This window comes from Blennius ocellaris (genome assembly GCF_963422515.1).
Source record: "Blennius ocellaris genome assembly, chromosome: 23".
Classification (NCBI taxonomy): Eukaryota; Metazoa; Chordata; class Actinopteri; order Blenniiformes; family Blenniidae; genus Blennius; species Blennius ocellaris.
The window spans coordinates 2,539,089-2,564,553 of record NC_137672.1 but is presented as its reverse complement, the minus strand read 5'-3'; the positions used below and the strand labels follow the sequence as shown (position 1 = coordinate 2,564,553).

At 46.0% G+C, this 25,465-nt stretch overlaps 1 protein-coding gene across 1 annotated transcript; it reads right to left on the bottom strand.

The window, feature by feature from the left end:
• Nucleotides 1-951: 951 nt before the first annotated feature.
• Nucleotides 952-23,140, bottom strand: LOC308147054 (protein mono-ADP-ribosyltransferase PARP14-like). Its single transcript, XM_080519112.1, has 13 exons — nucleotides 22,936-23,140; nucleotides 15,860-16,011; nucleotides 12,074-14,158; nucleotides 11,375-11,605; nucleotides 8,671-8,895; nucleotides 7,397-7,442; nucleotides 6,688-6,708; nucleotides 5,118-5,264; nucleotides 3,863-3,922; nucleotides 3,600-3,776; nucleotides 1,645-1,783; nucleotides 1,473-1,528; nucleotides 952-1,372 (listed from the first exon to the last, which is right to left on the bottom strand). The coding sequence occupies exons 1-13, from the start codon at nucleotides 23,108-23,110 to the stop codon at nucleotides 1,176-1,178; spliced, it is 3,711 nt and encodes a 1,236-aa protein (XP_080375238.1). The 5' UTR covers nucleotides 23,111-23,140; the 3' UTR covers nucleotides 952-1,175.
• Nucleotides 23,141-25,465: the final 2,325 nt, after the last annotated feature.

The following is a 25,465-nucleotide window of genomic DNA, read 5'->3' as shown; positions in this document are numbered from 1 at the left end:
CAAATTTTTTCCTATTTGAAACAATTTCTAGAAACATTGAGGAGGAAAACCCGACAATATCTCTTCATGGTGTCTGCAGAAGCGTCTCGGAGGATTTCTGCAGCGTCAGCATGAATGATGTCATGAACCCTGGTGATGATTATATAATGTACTAACTTACTGAACACCGAGACCGAAATATTTGGACAGACATTTGTTTTTCTTCAGATCTTGATTCTGTAAAGTACTAAGATGAATTTTTACTGAAACAATTCAGATGCAGTTGAAGTGCAAACTTTCAGCTAATTCAGTGAGCCGAACAAAAAGATTGCATCAAAAAATTCTTTTTTTAAACAAACCCTTTTATTTAGGGGCTCAAAAGGAATTGGACGAACTAAATAACTGAAGATGAAATGTTCTTTTCTAATACTTTGTTGAAAACCTTTGTTCTGGAACTGTGCTGGCTTTTTTACGTTTTGTTTTTTTTAGTAAAGTCCAGTTGAGCCTTTCTATTCTGGAGGATTCCGTCTCTCACTGTGCAGTGCAGCCTCTGGATCTACTCTCATAGTCCCCCCCCCCCCCCCCCCCCCCCACACACACACACACAAATCAGGCACCTTGAAAAAGCCCCTGAAGCAGGTCCTCTATGTCTCATGACCTTCATGTTCAATCAGCCTCCATCACTCCAGAGGAGCAGATAATAACAGTCATCACCTCCTGCCCATGAGCCCATGAGCCAATCAGTCAAGCTCATTTCAATGACCACACCCAGACCAGCACTAGAAACTCTGCTGGTCCTGAGGAGGTCCTTCAATAACACACCAACCTCTGATTGGCTGATGGTCCTGTCACTCAACATTTTAACCCAATAGCAGGTCCAGCTTCCATCAGAGGTTAGCGATGCTTTTCTCTGCATTCTGTCGTCTTCTGGATAAAGTTGCTAAAGTCACGAATTGATTCCAGACACAGGTTTCACAATCACTTTTTAATGATTAAAAATAAGAACAATCATTTTTGACTGCACCCCGCTGTGGAAATGATTCTGGGATCAGCCACCGTCGTCTTCGTGGACGTCCAGGTCTGCCAAGTTCACTGCCTTCTTCCTTTCTCAGGATTGACCAAAATGTACATTTTGCCACTACTAATACTCACAGCATTAGTAGTGGCAAGTAGTACTACTACTAATAGTCACAATTTCACGAAGGCAGCTGTTGCTGACGCAGCACATCCTCCAGTTCCTTCTTGAGGACCTTGACGGTGTCTGAGCCACAGCTGATGACGCTCATGACGGCAGGCGGAGACGGAGGCGAGGCGGGTTGGACTGGTGGGGCGGAAGGAGTCACGGAGCCTCCTGGCTTGTCTTGCCACTTTTTGAACGTTTGTTTGGCTTTTTCTAGAAACAACAAGAAAAGGCAATACTTGATAGTGTGCAGTGAATATTTTGACTTCAATGATTTTACTTCTCTCAGATCATAAGACAAACTTTGTCAAACCTGTCATGCTGACTTTAGAAGGTGCGCCTTGTCCAAAGCGGCTTTCTAACTCTGTTCTGTTGAAACACACAAGAAAAGGCTTGAAAAGAAACACGACAATGCAAATCGAGATCAATCAAAAATCCAAACCGAAAGATCGTTTGTGGAGTTCGTAGCCTTGTGAGGAAGAGACCTGAAAGCTTTGAAGACGTCTGGCTGCAGGATGACGATGCGAATGAGGGAGAGCGACTGTGGCTTCAGGTCCATGATGGCTGTGGCCATACCGTCCAGCATGGCTCTGCAAGCTTTAGCAGCGTCCATACCGCCTTGCCCTGAGGGGACAGGAGGACAGCTGTGAGACGCTACGGCCACACCTCAACAATCACACATTCAGAGTGTTGCTCCTTGACTCAAACAAGAGGCTCTGGTACCATTTGTCACGTTTAGCAACACTTAAATCAAGAGTGTAGAGCTGTTTTAGAAGATTAAAACAAAAGTCCACGGCGCTTCTCAACGTTCTGACCAACAACAAAATATGAACGGTCAATTATCAACACGTACCAAGTGTTAATATATTCTTCATTCATGCTGTAAAACGTCTGGATGTGCTCTGCTGCTGTCAAGGACCAGGTTCAAGGCTACTTTATTCGTGCCGGAGGGAAACTTGTTTTACAGGTTTTGTGATCTCTTGGCACATCAGAGTAAATAAAAACACAATAAACCAAACAAGCAGATAATAATAATAAGAATTGGTCCAGTGAGGCAAGAGTTCAATGTTCCGATTAATCATTAAGATGAGATCAAAGACAGATGAAGAGAAAGCAGAACTAAAACACAATAAAACCACACAAAGGTAAAAAGCAGCACCAACAAACCAAAACATTCAATGAGGAGCCACGATAATAAATGAATAGAACAAATAGATAAATACAATAAATACAATCAAGTGCAACGTCACTGGGTTTTGTTCAGTTCAGTGATGTCAGGAACCAAACTGTTCTTAAATCGCTTCGTCCTGCACCAGGAACCTTCGTCCTGCACCGTAGAACCTTCGTCCTGGACCGTAGAACCTTCGTCCTGCACCGTGGAACCTTCGTCCTGCACCAGGAACCTTCATCCTGGACCGTAGAACCTTCGTCCTGGACCATAGAACCTTCGTCCTGCACCGTGGAACCTTCGTCCTGCACCAGGAACCTTCGTCCTGGACCGTAGAACCTTTGTCCTGGACCGTAGAACCTTCGTCCTGCACCGTAGAACCTTCGCCCTGCACCGTGGAACCTTCGTCCTGAACCGTGGAACCTTCGTCCTGCACCGTGGAACCTTCGTCCTGCACCTTAGAACCTTCGTCCTGCACCGTGGAACCTTCGTCCTGCAAAGTGGAACCAGGAACCTTCGTCCTGCACCGTGGAACCAGGAACCTTTGTCCTGCACCATAGAACCTTCGTCCTACACAGTGGAACCTTCGTCCTGCACCGTAGAACCTACGTCCTACACAGTGGAACCTTCGTCCTGCACCGTGGAACCAGGAACCTTCATCCTGCACAGTGGAACCTTCGTCCTGCACCGTGGAACCAGGAACCTTCGTCCTGCACCGTAGAACCTACGTCCTACACAGTGGAACCTTCGTCCTGCACCGTGGAACCAGGAACCTTCATCCTGCACCGTAGAACCTTCGTTCTGCACCGTGGCACTCCCCTCGGCGGGAACCAGCCAAAGGTCCACTCACAGCCCAGTAAAAGCGACCAGGCGTTCTCTTCAATCAGTGGAACAAGAAGTAGAACCAGGAACCCTGCTGGTCACTGTGTCACTCAAACCTCTACAGCTGTTTTAATCCTACTTGTAGTTCCAGATGTTCAAAGAGACGCCAGAGTGACGAGCTGCTACTGCAGGAGGGAGACAGAGACCAGGGTACAGAGACCAGGGTACAGAGACCAGGGTACAGACAGGGTACAGACAGGGTACAGACCAGGGTACGGACCAGGGTACGGACCAGGGTACAGACAGGGTACAGACAGGGTACAGACCAGGGTACAGACCAGGGTACAGACAGGGTACAGACAGGGTACAGACCAGGGTACGGAGACCAGGGTACAGACCAGGGTACAGAGACCAGGGTACAGAGACCAGGGTACAGACCAGGGTACAGACCGGTGTTGATGGCTGGGAAGGCCACCGACTGGTAGCGTCTGCTCTCGCACTGCGTGACGATCTTCCTGCAGGTCTTGCGGATGGTCTGGACGTCGTTGTGAAAGGCAGCGTGGACGATCTCCTTGCAGCCCAGCAGCCCGGGGCCGGTGGAGCACATGAAGTCTGCTGGCCGGCCGACTGGACAGGCAGACCAGAGGTTAGTTCACTAGTGTCCTGGCTGGACACGTGTCCAAACCGTTCATAGGACCCCTGCTGGGACTCACCCTTCGCCAGCTCTCGTTGGACGCTGGGTCCTGCTGCGTCCAGAATGGCTTTGGACACGCCTGCAATGGGAAACACAGTGAGGACAACTGGTATACACTTTATCTCGTCACGCTGGAGCCCAGCCCAGCTCACTCTGGACTCTAGGCTCACTCTGGACTCACTCTGGACTCACTCTGGACTCACTCTGGACTCTAGGCTCACTCTGGACTCACTCTGGACTCACTCTGGACTCACTCTGGACTCTAGGCTCACTCTCGACACACTCTGGACACACTCTGGACACACTCTAGACACACTCTAGACACACTCTGGACACACTCTGGACACACTCTGGACACACTCTGGACACACTCTGGACTCACTCTAGGCTCACTCTGGACACACTCTGGACTCACTCTAGGCTCACTCTGGACACACTCTAGGCTCACTCTGGACACACTCTAGGCTCACTCTAGGCTCACTCTGGACACACTCTGGACACACTCTGGACACACTCTGGACACACTCTGGACACACTCTGGACTCACTCTAGGCTCACTCTGGACTCACTCTAGGCTCACTCTGGACACACTCTAGGCTCACTCTGGACTCACTCTGGACTCACTCTGGACACACTCTGGACACACTCTGGACACACTCTGGACACACTCTGGACACACTCTAGGCTCACTCTGGACACACTCTGGACACACTCTGGACTCACTCTGGACTCACTCTGGACTCACTCTGGACACACTCTGGACACACTCTGGACACACTCTGGACTCACTCTAGGCTCACTCTGGACACACTCTGGACTCACTCTAGGCTCACTCTGGACACACTCTGGACACACTCTGGACACACTCTGGACACACTCTGGACACACTCTGGACTCACTCTAGGCTCACTCTGGACACACTCTGGACACACTCTGGACACACTCTAGGCTCACTCTAGACACACCTCCAGTCCATCACAGGACACACACACACACACACACACACACACACACACACACACACACACACACACACACACACACACACACACACACACACACACACACACACACACACACACACACACACACACACACACACACACACACACACACACACACACACACAACTGGACTGGTCATTGTTCCTGGACTTTGGCAGGAGGTGAGAAGTCAGAACATCCAGAGTCCACACATGAAGACCCTGGCTGGTATTTGAACCCCCAACCTTCCCACTGTGAGGGAAACCTGATTTAACAGCTCGTCCAGCGTACCCTTGTTGTTGTCAGTGAAGTCTGTGGAGTTGACGATGACGTCGGTTCCTCCGTCAGTGATGTTCCCTGGTACCATCTGCAGAGCCACGGTCCCCAGCGTGGCGGCGATGCCGTCACGGGTCACTGAGGTGCAGCGGTAGAACGAGTCTACAACAAGACAAACACACTACAGTGGATTGTTTGTGAATCAACAGTAACACACAGTGAAGTGAATCTCGTGGTGAAATGGAACGTGGCTGCCGACATTAGCCCCGTCTCCACCGCACAGAAAGTACCAGCCTAGACGGGTTTAAACCGCTCCGGCTCGCGTCTCACGACATGTAAAGCAGTCTAAACCGCTCTAGACCGCTCCAAAGGCGACCGCTTTTCCGCTACCCATCCGTTGGGGTACCAGGACCATGGAACGGGTCTGAGGTTGGTCAGTGATTTACGACACGCCCTCAATATGTTAATGTGCTGGCTGGATGAAGCCTCTGCTGTCAGTGTGGTCAGCTGCGCACTGGTTGTTTTTATTTTCATTTTCTTTTCTTTGCTGCTCAACTTTAGTGTTTGTTGTGAAAGAGCGACTTGAGGCAGGGGGAGACCGGGGGGAGGGACTTTGCATGGCGTTGGAGTTTTCTGTTTGCAGCATAGCGCTGGCCGTGGCGTGGATGCGCGTCCGTGACACCGGAGTCTGGAGCTTTCGTCTCCGGCGCTGACCGCTCCGCTTTCCAGAGGCGGTCAGCGTTCTGTTCAGCCGCGGTAAGTGGCGCTTTATCGCGGGGACGGACCGCGGAAGCGATGAAAAGTAGCTCGGAGCTCGGAGCTCGGCGCCTCCGTGTTCCGGCGCTGTGCTGTGCGGCGCTGCGCTGCGCTGTGGCGCCGGAGTGGAAAACCTCCTGGGTTTTGAGCAGAAAGCTCAGACTCCCGTGTCTGTGCCTCAACCAACCGGGGAGAACGCTCCGGCCACTTGCCCCACACCCGAGCGCTCGAGTGCGAGGCAAGTCGCTGGCCAAGCGGCCGAGCGACTCGCTCTCTCAAAACAAACACGGAAGTTGCGCTGCAGCTCTCCGCTGCAAAAAATTACTTTTTTTTTTTCCCGCTGCAAAAAATAACAGTGCAAAGTGGAGAATTTAAACAACAACAGAGGATTCATAAGATCTACATCTGACGACGTTCTTTTCTGTTATAATGTCACATTTCTGCGGAGCTCATAAGCCCCGCCCACTTTTCATGCTCCTCTCTGCAGTGGAGACACGACCCAAAATTTCGGTCGGGGTTAGTGCTTCCGAACTGCTCCGAACCGCTCCGCTCCGCCCCGGCACTTGTGTGCGGTGGAGACGGGGCTTCAGTGACTTTACCAAAATACTTGAACTCAGGCTCAGGGGTTGACGGAGGAGAAGAGCCCCCGTCAGCTGATACCTCATTTTTTATTTTCTGGACTACATCTTAAAACTTGAGGTTTCTATTCCGTTAAACAAATATATATATATATATATAGTTGTCTAAAGCCCAAACAGCTGCAAATCCAATATCACATTGACTTTTGTTTTGAATTAATAGAAAACCATTGAAAATCAAAACTACTGACCTTGACCTTTGACCTTTGTTCCTTCTCGCCATCGTTCACCGTGTCATGATGGAGATGATTAAATGAGCAGGAAAACAAAGAAACTAGTTAGCACACGCCGTATCTCATTATTTCTCAGTTCCACAGGTGAGATTCATGTTAACTAAAGTCAACCTGTCCTGTTTCAAACACCAAAGTTCCATTATGGAATGAACACGACCTTCGTCTGAATGTGAAGGAAGGTTAACTGTCGAAGGCCACGACAGTGGAATTACTGCAGTTGCCTGATATGTGGATGTTTCCAAGTATTTTGGCTGATTATATTCAGATATTTGTTGTAACTTATTTCCAGAAATCAAAACTATGTGATGTGATGTACTGTGATTACAACGACACATTTACAGGCGTGATATTGAGCTTGTCAATGTTTACTGGCGATAAAATAGTTTTTCATTTCAATGCAGATATTTTCACTTCATAACAGAAATGAAAAAAACCCAGACCACATATTTCTTAATTATTAGATCGTGAGTGTCAAACCAGGGTTGAAAACCAGATGCCTCCAGATGTTTACAGCACCTTATAGCTGACTGTGGTGTGGAAATGGACTAGAGATCCGTCTGGCCTTCAAGAGGAGCTGATGAACGACTGCGGTTGTGTTTGAAGCTGATTTGTTCTTTGTGGAACTACAAAAACCAATAATGTCAACAATTACCTCTGACTGGCTCACCTGTGTCTCCTGCTGGCCGGAGGGCCTCCAGGGCACTTTTAAAGGCCTGCGGGGGGGAATGCAGTCATATTATTTGCATTTTACAATCATTCATGCATTCTCCGTCTGGTGTTTAAATGATCAACCGACTATTAAAAGCTCACGCAGGTTTTCCACATTCAAACTGCTTCGCCTCACGATTGTGTTCAATCTGGGACGTCTGTGTCTGGTCTATTCTCCAGTCTAGGTTTCAAGTCAACTAGAAGTGGATTTCTTTGCCCACTGTTTGCTGTAATTTGCCAAAGTGTCCTGAAACACTGAACTGGACAAAGAAGATGTATTGTTGTCTCTTCATTCTGACATCAGGGTGCAAGTTGTGATGAAAGCAGGAGGAGGGACGTTTGAGTCTTAAATACAGTGTGAAAACAATCTGAGCTGGACTGAAACAAGAACAGAACAACGAATGCGCAGAACGATTCCACTGCTTCAGAATAAAACCGACACGTGAGCAAACGGCAGCAGAAGTCATCTATTGACGATCGGCTGCTGACAAGTTGTTCAAGGTAACGGCGGCCAAGTCCAGGAAAACACACCTAAAAAAATACCCAGTGGAATCAAAGAGTTCTGCTTTAACTGAACTGACGACGTGACAAGAACCTGTGAAACACGAGTCTTGCAGGATTCCTGAGCTCTGCTCATAGTTCTGGTCTATAAATGACTATTGTTCTAGTTATTTACCGTATTTTCCACCCACCATCTTGTGTTTTTAAAGTACAGAAAAACTGTAATCGTCAATATTTTATACGTCAGTCAGTGAATATTGATTTGCAGCCCAACATCCAGTCTGCACTGCTTTCCACTGAGCTTCCTGTTGTTCTGACCTTCAACAACAACAACAAACGTTTTATTGCAAATGAGGCACAATTTATTGATGATTTTTTTCTAAAACTGGCACAGTGGACTTTATCAGTCCAACAATATAATCAACAGCTGGGTTTGAAATGAAAAGTGATCATAAGTAATGACCACATATTACTTACTAGTAACTTGTGATTTCACTCTCAGGGTGTAAAAGGTGAAGGTTCTGCTTCTGCTGCACCATAGAGGATCTTTATTTCAGGTGTTTTTGTCTGGTTCGTTGGTCAAACGTCGTCCACTGCTGCCCTACCCAGTAGCTCGTACCCTGAACACGACCCCCCCCCATCCTGCCCAAACACCACCAACACCTCACTTCCTGCCTCCACCCACCAAGCTCATGCTCTAGAACCGACTCCTGCTTGTGGACCGAGTCTTACCTTGTAGGACTCTTTGTTCTTGGGGTGAACCACCACTCTGACCACAAAAGGCATCTGGTTGTTCCGCTGCTGTTCGAAGGTTCCGATCTCCTCCAGGAGAACCTTGGACGCCACGTCGGGAGGAAAACGGAGCAGCTGTCCCGTCCCCAGGAGAGGAAACACCACGGAAGTGAAGCCTCGCGCCTCACAGGAAGACAACGCTCCTCTGATTCCCCGCCTCAGCACCTGTGAATGTAGAGAATGACGACTGTACCGAGCGTAGTGAACCTCTCCGGAACCTTCCCAGTGGCCGGTCTGTTCCTGAGGTTCCCTCAGTGCTCTGCAGCAAGCAGCAGCCACCGCACAGGGAAGCAGGAGGACGTTCTAGACTCTCTACCGTCCGGCTGGGAGACACAGCGAGAGCTGGACACGGAAACCAGGAAGCTACAACGGGACGTCGCAACCTGATTTAAGACTTTGTTCATGATGCTGGATCAGAAGCGCACACTCAGCGAGTTTGGAGCTCATCGTGAGCTGGAACCTCTGGAGGATAACTGAAGACATGGCGGTGCTCCACTCTAACCCTCCACCAGAGAGAAGAGCTCCGTCAGTTCCTCTGTGGCCACGCGGAGCTGCTGGAGTCTGGACAGCAAAGACTTCTTCACTGTGACTCAACGCTTCTCAAGGACTTTCTACAAACCGCTTTACTCTTCAGCTACGACCCGACCGGCAGTAAATGTTCTACAGAAGGAAGTGGAGGAAACGAGGCACAGCGACATGGAGACACTGGACACAGAAGAACTGCAGGAAGACAAGACGTGAACAGGAAGTCCCTCCTGGACATGCAAGAGGTCTTTCTGGAGGGAAACTCAACCAAGCAACAGCCTCACAAGCTCTAGTGTGCCCTTATATGTATATAGTACTCTTTAGCAATGTACTGTCAACTCTCTGGAGCTACTAAACTAATAGATGTATTTAAAGTCCCAGTGAAATGAAGGTTCCACCTCCAAAACACTCTGGTGCCTCTTCTAGAACGTTTTCCTGCTAAAGGGTCAAATGTTAAAACACGACAATCTGAGAGAAAATAGCTGATAAACGGCGCTATTTCCTCTGCTGGGCGGAGCTTCTGACAACAATAGAGTGACATCACGAGTTGTGCACACGCCCAAGTTGTGTTTACATTATGGAGGATCAGAGATTTGACCACGAAGAGGCTGAATTTAACCAGATTTCATCATCGTCGTTTTCTGTGTCCTTACACTTTTCTCTATACTGACACTGAGAACCTGAACCACCTCCTACCAAGAGACGAGACGAGAGATGAGAGATGAGAGACGAGAGACAAGAGATAACAGATGAGAGACGAGAGATGACAGATGAGACGAGAGATGAGAGAGGAGAAGAGACGAGATGAGAGACGACAGATGAGAGATGAGGAGAGATGAGAAGAGACGAGTCAAGACGAGAGTTGAGACGAGAGGCGAGAGGAGACGAGAGATGAGAGATGAGAAGAGATGAGAGATGAGGAGAGATGAGAAGAGACGAGAGACGAGAGTCGAGACGAGAGGAGACGAGAGATGAGATGAGACGAGAGGTGAGAGATGAGAGACAAGAGGAGACGAGAGATGAGAAGAGACGAGAGATGAGATGAGACGAGAGATGAGAAGAGACAAGAGACGAGAGTCGAGACGAGAGATGAGAGACGAGAGGAGACGAGAGATGAGAGACAAGAGATGAGAAGAGACGAGATTCGAGACGAGAGGAGACGAGAGATGAGATGAGACGAGAGATGAGAAGAGACGAGAGATGAGAGACGAGATGAGACGAGAGGTGAGAGATGAGAGACGAGAGGAGACGAGAGATGAGAAGAGACGAGAGATGAGATGAGACGAGAGGAGACGAGAGATAAGAGACGAGAGATGAGATGAGAGACGAGAGGTGGGAGACGAGAGACGAGATGAGAGACGAGAGGTGAGAGACGAGAGATGAGATGAGACGAGAGATGAGAGACGAGAGGAGACGAGAGATGAGAAGAGAGACGAGAGATGAGAAGAGACGGGAGACGGGAGATGAGAGACGAGAGATGAGGAGAGATGAGAAGAGACGAGAGATGAGGAGAGATGAGAAGAGACGAGAGATGAGAAGAGACGAGAGACGAGAGGTGAGAGATGAGAAGAGACGAGAGATGAGAGACGAGAGGTGAGAGACGAGAGACGAGAGATGAGAGACGAGAGGTGAGAGACGAGAGACGAGAAGAGACGAGAGATGAGAGGTGAGAGACGAGAGGTGAGAGACAAGAGACGAGAAGAGACGAGAGATGAGAGGTGAGAGACGAGAAGAGACGAGAGATGAGAAGAGACGAGAGACGAGAGACGAGAGATGAGAGATGAGAGCCCGCCGTCACAGTGACCATGAAGGTGATTAATGAGCCACACTTTGCAGGTTAGTCTACTTTCATGCTCCACATTTAAAATCAGCCTCAAGCCAACGCTGTTGTTTAAATGTTTGTTTTGTATTTTGAAGTTTTGTAAAACAAATGACGTTCTCACATCTAGTGATGACATGGTCTTCATCCCCCAAACCTGTTTCTATAGAGCGTTGATGTCCGTGAGTCCCCAGGAACATGAATATGGGACGTTGGTCAAAATGTTCCCGTCAGTGAATCTCTACTAGCAGGTTAAGACGATGACTGACAACGACACACGTTTTGTTAAAGCTACTTTACCTGCGTTGGAAAGGCTTTATTGTCGAAGCCGGCCAGCCAGATGAAGACCACCGCCTTGCTCCTGAGGGCAGTCGGGTTCTCCACCACAAATACGTCACCGGGCTTCGAACCTGCGACTGCCAATTTATCAAAACGCTCTTTGAGCTGCGGTCCAGACGCAGTCAGCAAAGCGATTCCAACCCGGGTGGAGGCGAGGTCGAGGCCGGCCAGCGGAGCCACCAGGACGTCGGCCTTGGAGGGGAGAGACGGACTTTAGTCTGGGAGTCCAGCGTCTCTACAGGGCGTGTTCAGGACTGATCACTAGTCCAGGAACCAGTTTGACACCCTGATCTGCAGTCACAACAACTGACTAGTCAAAACATTGAACTCTTTCAGGGCTTTGACATCTCAGGCCATGATTCATTGCACAGTTTGATTAGCAGTGGACATCCTGTAAAACAACAGACCCAAGTGAAGGTCTGAGATGATTCAGCAGCGGCCGAACGGCAAAGAGACACGTTTTTGACTAACTACAGCCTAAACTGAAACATTGATGGTATTTTTAAGTAAAAAAATAAATGGAACAAGCATGTGTTTCAACAAATGGGGAGGGAGGAGTCACAACAAGGAAACAAATCCATGCTTCTTTTCCTTGTTTGGGACGTTTGAACTAAAATGAGTTTAACAGCACTGCGTCAGCATGTCAGGAAAGTTTCTCACCTGTTGGCTCTCCAGGGTTCCGTGAAGGATCTCCACGTGAATGCTTTTTCTGGGCGGTGCACCGGAGGCTCCTCCCACTGAGGCTCCTCCCACTGCGTCCTCGTCGGCAGCCCCTAGCTTCACCCCCCCAGACGCCGCCTGCAGCAGCCTGTCACATGCGCCCTGCAGCGCCCCCACCACGTCTGCCTTGGTGTCGATCAGTATTATCCTGCTTAAACTTCGTCCTCCCTGACTTCCAAACGTCTTCACTGCAGATACGACAGCGTCTGCGCACACGACGAGCGGCACGCCGAACAGACCGGCGCTGATGCAGGGAATAGCTATCGACTGAAAACCCATCGCCTCGGCTAAATCAAGAGCGGACTGGACGGTTTTCTCCACCAATAGTCTTTCCTGGCCTCCAGCTTGTCCATTCATTGGTCCAACAGCATGGATCAGTTTCTTGCATTTCAAGTTTCCACTGGTGGTCAGCACTGCATCTCCCGTAGGGATTCTGCCGACTTGCCTCACGATGTCCCTGCTCTCCATCTGCACCTGAGGCCCTCCAGCGGTGCTCAGAGCAGCGGCCAGGCCGCCGCCGTGCTCCAGACGCTCGTTAGCTGCATTCACCAGCGCGTCGGCACACTGCTCGGTCATGTCGCCCTGACACACCAGCACCTCCACCCCATTGTGAAGGGTGTATGTGGCAGCCCTGGAGCTCTGGCCCGAGGGGGGTGGAGGAGCGTCGTCCAGCTGAACGAGGCTCTTCTGAGCGCGGGCGATGGCCAGCATGCATTCTCTTCCAGAGCGACTCTTGAAGAACCTCACTGCGCCCGGCTGCTCGATGGCGATCCACTCCTGAACGAGAGTACCCAGGAAAGAATCCAGTCTGGTTCTGACCTCGGTCACTCTGCTGGCCGGACCCTCCAGCGCCACCAGCGGGCCGGAGGCCGACGCCAGTGGACGCAAGGTGACCCCTGAACTGTCAAAGCCATGGAGCTGCAGCATGTCTGGCAGGAGTTGAAGGAGCTGTGGGAACGGAAGCGGGGCCGTGGTGTTTGTGCTCTCCTGGTCTAGAATAAACTGAGTGGCGGCCCGACTCAACTCCACCACCTCGCTGGTGTGGCCCAGTAGCCACAGGCTGCCGTCCAGGCCCGGCACCACCTCAACCCGCTGAGATCTCCGGTTCATCTCCTTTGACTCAGACTTCAGCTGCTCCAGGAGCTCAGCTGGAACAACAGAGCGGTTCGGAACGTCCAACTTGACATCCTTGAATGTTTCTTCAATCTTCTTTACGGCTTCATCCAGCTTACTTCTAGACAGCGAGAACAAATGCAGCTCCGTGTCCCTGATTTCTATTTCGACCTCACCGCCACCCCACAACATGTTCCCCAACGCACCTGGAGCTCCATACGCCTTCCTGAGAAACATTAGGAAATGCGGGCTCTTGTCTGACAGTGTCCTCTCCAGGACCGACTGCTCCAGGTGAGAGGTCACCTCTGCAGCATCAGCGATCTGCTCCACGGTCCCGGAGAGAACCAGCTGCCCTGCGTCTCCCTGTCTGACCTCCACCTCTGGGAATCTCACCCCCAAACTGCTCTTGATGTCTTCACTGAGGAGGCGGAGCTTGGCCTCGCCCAGGCGATGAGTGCTGCTCCGCTTCTCGCCTGCGCCTGACGCTTTATGCTTGACGAGCAGATCCTCCACCTCCTTCAACACGGCGTTCACCTGCCGGCGCTGCCCCACCAGCACCGCCACGCCCACCTCGCTGTACACCTTCGCCTCAGCGCTGCAGCACTGGAGCAAGGCTTTGATTTTGCGACTATCTGCCTCATAGTGGCACACGAAGCACTCAAAGACTTCGCCAACGGCGACTTTCCAGTTCGCCTCTCCAGCAGCGCCCCCCAGTGGAGCGTCGCCACGGACCACCAGCTTTTCATCGTCCACAGACGAAACACAACAGGCCATGGAAGCCAGCTTCCTGTCCACCTCCTTACTGACGCCGGGACTTTCCCTCAGGTAGCGAATGAGAAAACGGTCCAGGTGCACTTCATGTCCTTCCTGGTGTGGCGGCCCTGGAGGAGGACTGGCCCCGCCCCTCGGCTCCTGGAACAACAGTTTTAACATCCATGACGACAAAACCATGTTTGAACAGAAAGAACACTTTGATGTGACCACTTGAATTGTTTTGAACGACAACGTCGGCTCTATAGTGTTGATTTGGACCTTAATGCTCAACTTTATTTACAAAGCACTTTACATCCAATTCAACTACTTCAATTGAGGTTTAAGGTGCAAAATGCAAATACGTTATTGAGTATTAGAATATTACTTGTGATAAATATACATCTAAGTGTATGATGTGGATGTGTTTCTGCTTTGGGATTTGTAAACCAAACAACCACAGACTGAATGTGACCCGGTGTTGTTTGGCTGCAGGTCAGACCAGGTCAGACCAGAACAGACCAGAACAGACCGGAACAGACCAGAACAGACCGGAACAGACCAGAACAGACTGGAACAGACTGGAACAGACCGGAACAGACCGGAACAGACCAGAGCCTGTGGAGGTTCAGGACCATGACGTAGAATGGTATTTCTCGCTTTGCTTAACTTGCTCACACATTGGAAACAGACTACACCCTAACAAATTAGATTCAGAAAGACTTTGCATTTGTAACCAAGTAAATTCACCGTTTTAATTCTCCAATCTTCACTATTTACATTGATCATTTATTTTGTAGCGCCGTCTCCTCGTACCGAATGTGCTGGATCTGCACGTTCTCCCTGAGCCTGTAGGGTTTGGATGTCCTGAAGGTACGAATGTCACATTAACCGCTGGCTAGAAGTTGGACGTACACAGTAAATTCCCCCGTCATAATGCAGGGACTGTCAGAGGTACTACAGAGGTACTACAGAGGTACTACAGCTTGAGTAAAACGCCCCCTAGTGTTGGTGTCAAAGAGGCAGTAAAGTATTGTGAAGAGTTCATTTGACACTGACAAAGAGTAAAAGAAGTGTAAAATAACATGATTGAGCAGCGACGTGTCTTCAGGCTCGACTGTTTAACTTTCTTTATGCCGTTTGACCATCTTGACTTTATAGATTAACTCTGTCTGCCGAAACATATTGAAGCTTCGGAGCTGATCGCTGCAATGCATCATGGGAGTTGGGTTGGCGGGGTTACAAATCTCTTTATTGTGGTTCTATAAGCTTGTTTGTGTTGGTAATGATGTGCTTTTGTTGCTCCGTTCCTGTCGTTGATCTAGTTTAGTTTAACATGTGGAAGATGGCGACCATGTCCTCCTGCCTTGGTGTGTCAAAATAAAAGCCTCTGTTGAGTGTAGTTGGCATGAAGCCAAACGGTCACTTCAATGTGACGATACTCCTCGTCTCTCACACGACAGGAAGTGCCTTCTGAGTGGTCACTGACTGATGTTGAGTTCTATGAGCACTGGGCAGTAAAGCTTGTAGTGTTTACTGCTCAGGTTTCTCTTCACTGCAACACAGTGGAACCTCTTCACTGCAACACAGTGGAACCTCTTCACTGCAACACAGTGGAACCTCTTCATGTATTGGACAATGACTTGATCAACTGATTTATTACAACAGAAGAGGAAATGATCAACAGGACTAAAACAGTGTGAGGCAGTGTGAAGTCTATGTAACACCAGTGACCTGCAGTGAGGCTGCCGGACCCCCCCCTCTGACCTGCAGTGAGGCTGCCGGACCCCCCCCCTCTGACCTGCAGTGAGGCTGCCGGACCCCCCCTGACCTGCAGTGAGGCTGCCGGACCCCCCCCCTGACCTGCAGTGAGGCTGCTGGACCCCCCCGGGGGCTCGCCGGAGGACCTGGGGACGAGGACTCGCTGGAGGACTCGCCGTCTCGCACCGTCAGGACCAGAGGACCATCCTGAGTGTCCACCACATGTTGACCCCTCTGAAGGACGCTTTGCTGGTCTGAAGCACAAAAACAAGACATTGCTGGGTCAGGTACATGGTGGTCTCAACAAGGTTCTGCTGGTCCAGGTACAGGAGCTGGTCTCAACAAGGTTCTGCTGGTCCAGGTACATGGTGGTCTCAACAAGGTTCTGCTGGTCCAGGTACATGGTGGTCTCAACAAGGTTCTGCTGGTCCAGGTACGTGGTGGTCTCAACAAGGTTCTGCTGGTCCAGGTACATGGTGGTCTCAACAAGGTTCTGCTGGTCCAGGTACATGGTGGTCTCAACAAGGTTCTGCTGGTCCAGGTACGTGGTGGTCTCAACAAGGTTCTGCTGGTCCAGGTACATGGTAGTCTCAACAAGGTTCTGCTGGTCCAGGTACGTGGTGGTCTCAACAAGGTTCTGCTGGTCCAGGTACATGGTGGTCTCTGTCTCCACAAGGTGTCCAGATAAGGTCTTTGTTGAGGGACGATGTTGAGATTCTGTCTGATGTGGGTCTTCAAATGTTCTTTTTACCACCTTGTTATGTACATTTATTGATTCTCTCTAACATATTCTAGTGTTTGTTAGCATCACCCCCCCCCCCCCAGTTAAAGACACTCATGTTAGATCGATAACAGTCTATCTATTCTTTGCTGCAGTGTTTTCTGGATGAAGGAGGTTCAGTCTGGGGTTAAAACAACATAGTTGACTGCTGCTACTTGAAGTGGACCTCGATGGGCCTGCACTGCTGAGGTGTGAGGTGTGAGATCTGAGGTGTGAGGTGTGAGGTGTGAGGTGTGAGGTGTGAGGTGTGAGATCTGAGGTGTGAGGTGTGAGGTGTGAGGTGTGAGGTGTGAGGTGTGAGATCTGAGGTGTGAGGTGTGAGGTGTGAGATCTGAGGTGTGAGATGTGAGGTGTGAGGTGTGAGATCTGAGGTGTGAGATGTGAGATCTGACGTGTGAGATGTGAGGTCTGAGGTGTGAGATCTGAGGTGTGAGATCTGAGATGTGAGATCTGACGTGTGAGATGTGAGATCTGAGGTGTGAGATCTGAGGTGTGAGATCTGAGATGTGAGGTGTGAGGTGTGAGATGTGAGGTGTGAGGTGTGAGATCTGAGGTGTGAGGTGTGAGATCTGAGGTGTGAGATCTGAGATGTGAGGTGTGAGATGTGAGGCGTGAGGCGTGAGGTGTGAGGTCTGAGGTGTGAGGTGTGAGGTGTGAGGTGTGAGGTGTGAGGTGTGAGGTGTGAGATCAGAGGTGTGAGGTGTGGCTCAGCAGCAGGACACTGGAACGTTTGACTCATGATACCGCCACAGTTTCACTAGAAACACTTTATCCAGACTCACTGTGTCACTAGTGGATAATATTAACTGGATGGTTTAATATTACTACCTGTATGGTTTAATATTACTACCTGGATGATTTAATATTACCTGGATGGTTTAATATTACTACCTGGATGGTTTAATATTATCTGTATGGTTTAATATTACCTGGATGGTTTAATATTACTACCTGGATGGTTTAATATTACCTGGATGTTTTAATATTACTACCTGGATGGTTTAATATTACTACCTGGATGGTTTAATATTACCTGGATGGCTTAATATTACCTGGATGGTTTAATATTACTGCCTGGATGGTTTAATATTACTACCTGGATGGTTTAATATTACCTGGATGGTTTAATATTATTACCTGGATGGTTTAATGTTACCTGGATGGTTTAATATTATTACCTGGATGGTTTAATATTACCTGGATGGTTTAATATTACCTGGATGGTTTAATATTACTACCTGGATGGTTTAATCTTACCTGGATGGTTTAATATTACTACCTGGATGGTTTAATATTACCTGGATGTTTTAATATTACTACCTGGATGGTTTAATATTACTACCTGGATGGTTTAATATTACCTGGATGGCTTAATATTACCTGTATGGTTTAATATTACTACCTGGATGGTTTAATATTACTACCTGGATGGTTTAATATTACCTGGATGGTTTAATATTACCTGGATGGTTTAATATTACTGCCTGGATGGTTTAATATTATTACCTGGATGGTTTAATATTACTACCTGGATGGTTTAATATTACTACCTGGATGGTTTAATATTACCTGGATGGTTTAATATTACTACCTGGATGGTTTAATATTACTACCTGGATGGTTTAATATTACCTGGATGGTTTAATATTACTACCTGGATGGTTTAATATTACCTGGATGGTTTAATATTACTACCTGGATGGTTTAATATTACCTGGATGGTTTAATATTACCTGGATGGTTTAATATTACTACCTGGATGGTTTAATATTACCTGGATGGTTTAATATTACTACCTGGATGGTTTAATATTACCTGGATGGTTTAATACTACCTGGATGTTTTAATGTTACCTGGATGGTTTAATATTACTACCTGGATGGTTTAATATTACTACCTGGATGGTTTAATATTACCTGGATGGTTTAATATTACTACCTGGATGGTTTAATATTACTACCTGGATGGTTTAATATTACCTGGATGGTTTAATATTACTACCTGGATGGTTTAATATTACTACCTGGATGGTTTAATATTACCTGGATGGTTTAATATTACCTGGATGGTTTAATATTACTACCTGGATGGTTTAATATTACTACCTGGATGGTTTAATATTACCTGGATGGTTTAATATTATTACCTGGATGGTTTAATATTATTACCTGGATGGTTTAATATTACCTGGATGGTTTAATATTACCTGGATGGTTTAATATTACTACCTGGATGGTTTAATCTTACCTGGATGGTTTAATATTACTACCTGGATGGTTTAATATTACCTGGATGTTTTAATATTACTACCTGGATGGTTTAATATTACCTGTATGGTTTAATATTACTACCTGGATGGTTTAATATTACCTGGATGGCTTAATATTACCTGTATGGTTTAATATTACCTGGATGGTTTAATATTACTACCTGGATGGTTTAATATTACTACCTGGATGGTTTAATATTACTACCTGGATGGTTTAATATTACCTGGATGGTTTAATATTACCTGGATGGTTTAATATTACTGCCTGGATGGTTTAATATTACCTGGATGGTTTAATATTATTACCTGGATGGTTTAATATTACCTGGATGGTTTAATATTACTACCTGGATGGTTTAATATTACTACCTGGATGGTTTAATATTACCTGGATGGTTTAATATTACTACCTGGATGGTTTAATATTACTACCTGGATGGTTTAATATTACCTGGATGGTTTAATATTACTACCTGGATGGTTTAATATTACTACCTGGATGGTTTAATATTACTACCTGGATGGTTTAATATTACCTGGATGGTTTAATATTACTACCTGGATGGTTTAATATTACCTGGATGGTTTAATATTACTACCTGGATGGTTTAATATTACCTGGATGGTTTAATATTACCTGGATGGTTTAATATTACTACCTGGATGGTTTAATATTACCTGGATGAATATTACTACCTGGATGGTTTAATATTACTACCTGGATGGTTTAATATTACTACCTGGATGGTTTAATACTACCTGGATGTTTTAATACTACCTGGATGTTTTAATGTTACCTGGATGTTTTAATATTACTACCTGGATGGTTTAATATTACTACCTGGATGGTTTAATATTACCTGGATGGTTTAATATTACTACCTGGATGGTTTAATATTACTACCTGGATGGTTTAATATTACCTGGATGGTTTAATATTACCTGGATGGTTTAATATTACTACCTGGATGGTTTAATATTACCTGGATGGTTTAATATTACTACCTGGATGGTTTAATATTACCTGGATGGTTTAATATTATTACCTGGATGGTTTAATACTACTTGGATGGTTTAATATTACTACCTGGATGGTTTAATATTACCTGGATGGTTTAATATTACTACCTGGATGGTTTAATATTACTACCTGGATGGTTTAATATTACCTGGATGGTTTAATATTACTACCTGGATGGTTTAATATTACCTGGATGGTTTAATATTACTACCTGGATGGTTTAATATTACCTGGATGGTTTAATATTACCTGGATGGTTTAATATTACCTGGATGGTTTAATATTACCTGGATGGTTTAATATTACCTGGATGGTTTAATCTTACCTGGATGGTTTAATATTACTACCTGGATGGTTTAATCTTACCTGGATGGTTTAATATTACCTGGATGGTTTAATATTACTACCTGGATGGTTTAATATTACTACCTGGATGTTTTAATGTTACCTGGATGGTTTAATGTTACCTGGATGGTTTAATATTACTACCTGGATGGTTTAATATTACTACCTGGATGGTTTAATATTACCTGGATGGTTTAATATTACTACCTGGATGGTTTAATATTACTACCTGGATGGTTTAATATTACTACCTGGATGTTTTAATGTTACCTGGATGGTTTAATATTACCTGGATGGTTTAATATTACCTGGATGGTTTAATGTTACCTGGATGGTTTAATATTACTACCTGGATGGTTTAATATTACTACCTGGATGTTTTAATGTTACCTGGATGTTTTAATGTTACCTGGATGGTTTAATATTACCTGGATGGTTTAATGTTACTACCTGGATGTTTTAATATTACTACCTGGATGTTTTAATATTACTACCTGGATGTTTTAATATTACCTGGATGGTTTAATATTACTACCTGGATGTTTTAATATTACCTGGATGTTTTAATATTACCTGGATGGTTTAATATTACTACCTGGATGTTTTAATATTACCTGGATGGTTTAATATTACTACCTGGATGTTTTAATGTTACCTGGATGGTTTAATATTACCTGGATGGTTTAATATTACCTGGATGGTTTAATGTTACCTGGATGGTTTAATATTACTACCTGGATGGTTTAATATTACTACCTGGATGGTTTAATATTACTACCTGGATGGTTTAATGTTACCTGGATGGTTTAATATTACCTGGATGGTTTAATATTACTACCTGGATGGTTTAATGTTACTACCTGGATGTTTTAATATTACTACCTGGATGTTTTAATATTACCTGGATGGTTTAATATTACTACCTGGATGTTTTAATATTACCTGGATGTTTTAATATTACCTGGATGGTTTAATATTACTACCTGGATGGTTTAATATTACTACCTGGATGTTTTAATATTACCTGGATGGTTTAATATTACTACCTGGATGGTTTAATATTACTACCTGGATGGTTTAATATTACCTGGATGGTGTAATATTACCTGGATGGTTTAATATTACTACCTGGATGGTTTAATATTACCTGGATGGTTTAATATTACTACCTGGATGGTTTAATATTACCTGGATGGTTTAATATTACCTGGATGGTTTAATATTACTACCTGGATGTTTTAATACTACCTGGATGTTTTAATGTTACCTGGATGGTTTAATGTTACCTGGATGGTTTAATATTACCTGGATGGTTTAATATTACCTGGATGGTTTGTGAGCTGGTCAAGTGGGTTTAACATTGATCAGCAGATCCACACTACAGGAAGTGAGCAGAGTTCCACCCAGCAGGTCAGCCAATCAGTAACGAGGCCTTCGTCACGTCTCACCTGCAGTATTGTGACACTTCACTGTGACTTTAGCCGGTGTGAGACGACGCCCTGTTGAAAAGGATTGATTGTCTAGGTTTTGACGATTCTTTCAGCCGTGGCCGTGCAGCGTACTATTTCCGCTGGTGGATTTCAAAATAAAAGCACATACACGTCAAAATGAATCTTTGAGAACTTTTAGAAAGTTTTATTCAAGATAAAAACTACTTATTCAAATATAATTCAAATATTATATCAGTGAAATCAAACTATTGTTTTCAAAACATGAAATCAAACTTTGTTTACAGTATTTAAAAAAAAAAATCTATTTGGAATATAAGCATATAACCAAACATTCTTATTTCAAGTAGGATTAACTTACTAACTCACTAATACAACTTGGAAAATTCAATAGGAAACCTTATTTCAGGGTTGAATAACTCCAAAATCCCTGGTTATCCCGGAGTCATCCATCCTCCTACACCCTCCGGGGGTGGTGTACCGTCACTGTGAGGTGGAATGACCCCACGACAACCAGGAATATTGGTTGTCCTCATCAAAATCAGATGCCACGTTACAATTTTCAAAGTTGTTTTATTTAGAAATGACGTATCAGAATTCCTTCAAAATAACTGAGTGGCATCCTGGGATGGTCTTTGTGCTTCGATTTAATTTTGTTATTGACTTGAATCATCAAATTTGTGCCCACGTCTGAAATAAGCCTTCACTCTATACAAAAATCAATTGAAACACTTTTACCAGTGGATTTTAGCTTGTAGAATTGATTCTTTCTCGAAATTCACAACCATTCCAAGCGAAGTGATTGGAGCTTTTACTTTGAAACCAGCGGGCGGAAATAGTGTTACTGCCTCGTTGTACCTTGACCAAAGCCGAGAGCGTCCCGGCGGCTCACTTGACTTGGTTTTTAACCTGCGGGCTTGACGGACTGAACGTTGTCATAGAAACAACAGGGGTCCTCGCGCTGCGGCCTCGGGTGTGCAGCACGTGACCTCTGTCATGGACAAACAGTAACAAGTGAAAGTGAACGTACTCGTGACGGCGCTCAAGTAAATACATTGCTGGTCCATCAAACAAAAAGAAAACTGAACCGCAAGTTGTTACTTTGAGTAAAAATAAGAATAAACACTTCGGTGTTTATTGTCAACCAGTTAAAGTTAGTGTTAGAAACTAACAGAGCAGTTGGAGTCATACTTTCACTTTCACTTTGAACAGAACGTGACGCATGTTTCTCTATTGACCTGCTCTTCCTTTATTTACCTGCTCTTCCTTTATTTACCTGCTCTTCCTTTATTTACCTGCTCTTCCTTTATTTACCTGCTCTTTCTCTGAAGGCGATGCTGAACACGTCGTCCCGCACCTGGACCACGGAGCCGCACTCTCCTCCGCCAGACTTGCGCCGGACTTGGAAGTAAGTCTGCACCTTCCTCCTCTGGGGGCCGCTGAGGGCCCCGCACTGGAACCACACGACGTGCTGGAAGCGGCTCTCCATGACGCCGGCCGGAGGGGCCCGACAGGCGGCCTGGGGGGGGGGGGGGGGGGGGGACGGAGCCCGGCGAACAGCGCTACAGACCGGGGACAGACCTGGACCAGCAGCCGCTCCTCAACCTCCTCCGGGGGACTATGGACGGGTAGAGCTGGGAGGAGGAGCCGGGGACCGCCCACTTCCGGTACAGAGGAGGGTGTGTTTATACACACACACACACACACACAGACACACACACACACACACACACACACACACTCACACAAGTGTATGTGTGTGTGTGCGTGTGTGTGTGTGTGTGAGACCTGTGAGTGCCCTCCTCATTGTGAGTGCCCTATATATATATGTATATATTTAATTGACTGATTGACTGACTGACCTATATATATATATATATATATATATATATATATATATATGTATATATATATATATATATATATATATATATATATATATATATATATATATATATATATATATATATATACATATAGGTCAGTCAGTCAATCAGTCAATTAAATAAATATATATATATATATATATATATATATATATATATATATATATATATATATATATATATATATATACACACACCCCACCCCGCTCTCCCCCACGGCTACAAATAGTATATTTTGTCAATAAAACTGGTATAAGTGCACCTCAGCATACCATTCTATCCTCATCAACGTTAAATAGAACAAACTATAGATCAACGTACAACAAAGAATAACTTTATGAACATGGTTTTTCAGTCTGAAACAGAAAAGATTTAAACTGCATCAATTTGCCTGATATAATAAAAAATCCTTCAAATGAATTGAATTTTCAAACCATTTAAACTAGAAACATTTAATGACCTACTGAATTGAACCATTTGATTCTGAAAATAAAACTAAATAAATACATTTTGATTGATCAGCAGCTCGGGAGCACAATCTATGAAACAAAAATGAATCGAACAATTTGTGCTGTCTCAAAAATCAAAATGATGAGGTGTGTATTAATGGTGACAATGAGCACGTTTTGCTCTGCAGTTTTTCAAAGTGAGGTTTAAAGCACAATACTGCAACTCTCAACGCTTCACTGGACCTGGACTTGGTCTTCAGTGTAGCAGAGACGCCAATCTCACAAGATCTTATGTTGCAAAATCATAATAATAATCATAATAATAACTATTTATATCGCACTTTTCAGAACAAATGTTGCACATCGTGCCTCAGGAGAGAACATGATAAAAGATAAAAGGGGCAACATTGATTAAAAATGGAGGCTTCAATTCAAAGCGAGTCTATAAAAGTGGGTTTTTAAAAGAAGTGAGGTTCTACAAGCCTCGTCTCCTCTGGCAGGTCGTTCCAAAGAAGAAGCACGGTCGTCCTGAGACCAGTGGGGGTCCACTGAGCACCAGACCACGAGGAGCCTTCAGAGTCAGGAGTCAGTCATTGAACCAGAGGGCCAGTGGAGGGAAGCAGGACGGCTGGAGCTTCTGGCGCCTGTTAAACCAGGAAGAAGCCTGGCTGCTGCCTCCTGCACCAGTTGGAGGTGATGGAGGCTCCAGACAAGGAGCTTCTGAGGTGCAACATCAAATGGGCACCACTCCATTGGTCTGGTTGTCACGTCTCTCACCACGACCACAGTTTTGCCTACTGAGCCTCAGGAAGTAGTTCATCGGCAGCACATCTTGTCACAACCCGCAGATGTCTCCTGTTGTGTTGTTGTTTTTGGGCGTGTGTGATCGTAGGCGGAGCGGACGGAGCAGGACGCACACCTGAAGCGGATGAGGAAGCCAGTATTTAAGGACCGGGATTCCAGGCGCTCATCGCAAGATCGTTACGTGTACTCTGCGGTACCTAGACCCTGCCCCTCGTGTTGTTTGCTATGAGACTGTTCGCTTCGCGTTTGGAAGCTCCAGAGTATTCTGACCCGAGTTTGTTCTTCCGTACAGTCCCGGTGTCTGCCGCTCCGTCCTGCTCGGAGGTTCCCGTCTCCGTGACGCCCGACTCCGCTCCTACGACCCCTCGCCCCGGATTGCCGCTCCGTTGACCGAGAGTCCGAGAGACTAAAATAAACTTTATTTTCAATTTACATCCCGGACTAGTTGGCGTTTGAATCCTGTTCACCACCTACCCTGACACGTCTTTCTTTAAAGTGTTGTAATCCAGACAAACGACAAACGGCCGTTAGCCGTTAGCCGTTAGCCGTTAGCGGACTTGGTCTGTGGGAATCACCTGTCGCCATCAATACATACTTCAAGTAGAACTCCTGGTACCGTCTGTTAAAAACTTTCTTTTTCTTGGAAGTTGTGGGCTCTTCTTCTGTCTCTTCACCCTTTCCCCTTCCAAAAGAAACTTTCCAAAC

Bases quoted from the DNA above. Each gene is read 5' to 3' on its own strand.
- LOC308147054 (XM_080519112.1), bottom strand. From the start codon at position 23,110: ATGGAGAGCCGCTTCCAGCACGTCGTGTGGTTCCAGTGCGGGGCCCTC. The intron at 11,606-12,073 runs GTGAGAAACTTT...CTCCCCTCCAAG, and splicing joins GAACCCTGGAGAGCCAACAG to GCCGACGTCCTGGTGGCTCC. The intron at 7,443-8,670 runs GTAAGACTCGGT...TCCCCCCCGCAG, and splicing joins AGAACAAAGAGTCCTACAAG to GCCTTTAAAAGTGCCCTGGA.